At 39.3% G+C, this 4,548-nt stretch overlaps 1 protein-coding gene across 1 annotated transcript; it reads left to right on the top strand.

Annotated features, from left to right (window-relative positions):
- Positions 1–209: 209 nt before the first annotated feature.
- On the top strand, positions 210–4,034 carry LOC122653604 (pentatricopeptide repeat-containing protein At1g63400-like). The gene is made up of 3 exons (XM_043847499.1): positions 210–258; positions 528–2,684; positions 3,574–4,034. The coding sequence occupies exon 2, from the start codon at positions 622–624 to the stop codon at positions 2,542–2,544; it is 1,923 nt and encodes a 640-aa protein (XP_043703434.1). The 5' UTR covers positions 210–258; positions 528–621; the 3' UTR covers positions 2,545–2,684; positions 3,574–4,034.
- The last annotated feature ends 514 nt before the right edge of the window (positions 4,035–4,548 follow it).

The raw sequence follows: 4,548 nt of genomic DNA, 5'->3' as shown, positions 1-4,548 counted from the left end.
CCATGTATCTATCTCTGCCCGTCCCTTTGTGAAATGACGACACTGCCCATCCCATTGGTGAATATTTGGGAAAAAGAACGCTACCTTCGAGTCTTCTCTCATCGTCCCCTACTTCCCATCTTCGCCACCTCTTCAGTTCAGCAGGTAGCCATTTCCAGAGCTTCTTGAGCAACCAAGAAGGGGCAGAATCCGCAATTCCTCGACTCTCTCTCTCTTAGCGTTTTGAGCGGTCTAGAAGGGCTGAGGCCTGCAGTTTCGGTGAGTTTCTCTCCCCTCTCTAGGTGGATGCTGTCATTTATGGTTTGAGCGTATGGTCACCCTAGTCTTGGGTTGAAGCCTTTTTATTCCTTTCTTCAACTATTCTGCTCATGGAGTGCGAGTTTTCCTGAAATTCCACTTTCTCTTTCTCTCTCTCTCTCTCTTTTATGGGTCCAACAAGTTTCTGTTTTTTCAGGTTGATTAGTTTTGAATCATTTTGGGGGCAGAGGTCCGTTTACTGACAGTTGGAATACCTTCTCCCTCACAAGGGCATTGGTGCGTTGCCGCTTGCAACATAAGGAAGTCCGTGTGTGGGGTTAGAGGAGTCACTTATGAACTTTTCGTTTTATTCTGATAATAAACATGAAAGCCATGGCTTTAACCGGAAGGTACTTGGTTACTACTACATCAACGGCTTATCGTAGATTTCGAAATCAAATACATCAGCGTTCCTGTAGTTCTGTATCTCTCCAATCGAATTTCGTTGACGAACTTGGAGGTATAGACACTGACAATGCCATTGTATCCTACTGTAAATCCGGCAAGATTGATGAAGCCGCCTATCTACTTCACAACTCACTGGAGGCAAGCTTCAAGCCCTCTGTTACTTCTTGTAATATGGTTTTATCTTCTTTGGTTAAAGCTAGCAGATTTGAAGCCTGTTTGTCTATGTATAGTCTGATTAGAAGTTGCGGAGTTTCGCCAGATATAGTGACATTGAATATAATCATGAACTGCTACTGTGAAACCCATCAGAGTGATGTTGCACGCCAGGTGCTCGATGAAATTCGGGCTTGTTGTTATGTGCCTACAGTCATTACCTATAATACCCTGATCAAAGGATTATGCAAGGAGAGCAGAATCGGTGAAGCCCATCAAATTCTCCGACAGATGAGAGAAAAAGCTCCAAGTCCCAATGATCGGACTTATTCAATACTTATTACTTCTCTTTGTGGCTCGTCAAGATCGGAAGCTGGCTTGGAATTACTCGGGGAAATGCTGCGATTTGGTTTGAGACCAACTCTAATTACGTATAACACGGTTTTAGCCGGTTTGTGTACGGAAGGTGGGATTAAAGTGGCAAGAACTCTTTTTAATAAGATGGGTAAGCTGGGTCTTATACCGAATGTGGTAACATACACCTCACTCATAGATGGGTTATGTAAGGAGAAGTTATTGAGTGAAGCCATGAAGCTTTATTATGAGATGTCAGAGAATGGTTTATCTCCGAATGTTAAAACTTATACAATATTGATACATGGGCTATGTATTGAGGGGTACTGGCAAGAAGCTACTGAGATCCTTCTTGAAATGCTGGGCCATGGTATCAGTCCTAATGTTGTTACGTGCACAGCAGTCATGAGTGGACTTTGTAAAGAGGGGCATATACAAAAGGCTTTGAGGTTTTTTGATTTGATGATTCAACAAGGGTTAAAACCTAATGAGTTTGCATACACTAAATTGATTGATGGACTTTGCAAAGCAAGGAGGGTGGAGGATGCATGCCAAATTTTCTCTAACATGGAAGAGAGAGGGTTTGGAAATAACATTGTTGCTTACAATATATTAATTAAAGGGTTCTGTGAAGTTGGAAAATTGGAGGGAGCTAGAATGCTCTTCCAAGAAATCACAAGTAAAAGTGTCAAACCTGATGTCATTACTTACAACACTTTGATAGATGGTTTTTGCAAAAACTCGCAGGTCGAGGATGTGATAGAATTACTGAAGGATATGGAAGCTCAGGGTCTTGAACCAAATGTTGTAACTTACAACACGTTGTTGAATGGTTTATGTAGAGCTGGTAACCTGGAGGGGGCTGTGGATCTGGTTGAGGAGATGATCCGCAAAAAACAAAATTGCAATGTAATCACCTATAATTCAATCATAGATGCAATGTCTAAAGCGGGAAGATTTCAAGATGCAGGAATCTTACTTCGATTCATGGGTGAGAAAGGTATTGCGGCTGATGCTGTGACATATTCTACCATTCTACATGAGTACTGCAAGATTGGACAGTTAACTGATGCTAAAAGGATTCTTAGAATGATGGTGGAGAAGGGTATTTGCCCGACTGTTGTCACCTACAAATTCATTTTGCATGGATTTTGCAACGAAGGGGAGATCAATGAAGCAGTTAAGGTGCTTTATGAGTTTGTTGAAAATAAATTTCTTCACCCTACTATTGCTGCTTGTCTATTCCTGGAGAATGTTGCTAGATTTAACCAACTTGAGAACTTCTCTTGTTTGCTCCCAATCATATGTGGGAAAGAGGAGAAAAAGGGGTAGTTGTGTTGGCTAATGAATGTTTAACGTGAGGAGGCTGCAACCAATTGTTAGAGAAGAGGAAAATTGTGTTTGACTTGCTGTTTCATCGCAAGAATTCATTTAATCTAACTGGTTATATCATGTAATCTAACTGGCAACAGGTGAATTCTAGCTCCCCTGGTACGTCAATTTGACTGTCAGTGGTGATTCTTTCATTCTGGCGGTTGAATTTGGTTTGACAAATCTTCCTTCGGAGTTGTTTTTTAGGTGGGTTGAACCGTTGGTGATTGAATTTGAATTTTATTGGATTTTCTTTTAAACCATTTTGTTGTTTTGCTTAATGAATCTGTTGGGAAACCTCAGGTTTGCTGCTGAAATGGCAATCTCTCTGCCCCCCCCCCCCTTCTTTATGCAATATGAGATTTTTCAGATTTGACTATTTAGTTTCTGAGAAGATAAATTTTTTTTGCAAAGGTAGGGGTAGCAGCAAGGGCGAGGGCGTCCAGTACCAATGTTCCACTTTCATTATGAAGATGGTAAACCCGACACATCCTACTCTTAGATAGCACAGTTTTCTTCCGGCCTTTTTTTCCCCCTTTTTCTTTATGGTGGATCTGGTTGAATTGCACACTCTAGAACGAACCCAGGTGTCAATTTGTTACTGCTTCTTGGAGTTCTTTGGTGTTTGCTGATGGTTCGTAATTCGAAATTATGTTTTATTTTATATATTATTTTCCCTTCTGTTGTATTGAGCTAGAGTGGAGTGAGTTCAATACTAAAGTCTCAAAATGTGTTTTTAAAGGATAAATCAATATCTAATGAACATATTTGCAAGAAGTAGTTCTTGTATATAGATATAAATACATCTTCAACAGTTTATTCAATGAATTGTATAATGGGTTTACTAGCAGGCTGGGCTGCTTATATTTGCTTTTTTGTTAATGAATTGTAAAATGGAGCTTACTAGCAGGCTGGGCTGCTTACATTTGCTTTTCTTTGCATGGGTTCCTTCATATTGGCAAGCTCTAATATTTGTACTCCTTTTGTCAGATGGCTTGAGGAACTGTCCTGATGTTCTTGCTGCTTCAATCTGGCTGTCTAAATATGTTGTACATATAGTTCTCTACTAGTGGAAATTTAAGCAGCAAGGCAATAATGAATGCCTTGATTGGACGCAGTCACTGCCATTCCAAATTGGTCTTCCCAACTACCAAAACTGTGTCTCAGGCATGTTATCGGCATGGAAGCAAAGTATCATCAAAGTACTCAGCCATCAATCTTCTCTTGGTTGTCGGAGATTGCATCTGGTTAGTCTAGAAGAGAATGACATTATCTACTCTTATTGCTTATCTCATTGATGTCGAATTTTTTGGTGACAAGATAATGTAGGAAAAATATGACAAAAGTTTCTTCTAATTTGGCCATTTATTTTGAAGAAACTGTATGTTTAGGCATCCAAATTGAATTAAACTTGAGGACTTTATCTAATTCTGCAACACAATAGGTTGTCCCTTATTTCTGTGGGTTTCTAGCATGTTCCTTTTTTCATCCTATTTTGGTTATGTCTAAAGCTGGTGGGGTTTTTAATTTTAGGCCTGTTAGCACCAAGCTTTAAATAGAATCCGTTATGATGTGATATCAAATGCTTTCTTTCATAAAATAAAAAATGAAAACGTTGCATTATTGCCAAGTTTAGCTACTATTTTGGGGAGAATTGAGTTGGTCGTGTAGTCCTATTTATTGACATGGAAAATTCGTACAAGACCAACACAGAGAAAATAAAACTGTAATTACTGTATTCTGTGAATATCAATACCTTCTAAATCTGGATGGACATGATACCTGTTAGTAAATTAGAGAAAATATTCAACAGTAAACCATGAACAGATCCAAGAGAAGAGGACCCATGGGAGAGGAGAAGGAAGAAGAAGAAAGGAAGAAAAGGAGAAGAAAACAGATCCATATGGTTCAGAATCCCCTACTCGATCTCTAAGTCATGTATTCATAAGTTCTCAAAATTATATA

This window comes from Telopea speciosissima, chromosome 3, assembly GCF_018873765.1.
Source record: "Telopea speciosissima isolate NSW1024214 ecotype Mountain lineage chromosome 3, Tspe_v1, whole genome shotgun sequence".
Lineage (NCBI taxonomy): Eukaryota > Viridiplantae > Streptophyta > Magnoliopsida > Proteales > Proteaceae > Telopea > Telopea speciosissima.
Note: the sequence above shows the minus strand (reverse complement) of the source record. Positions and strands in the feature narration are given on the sequence as shown.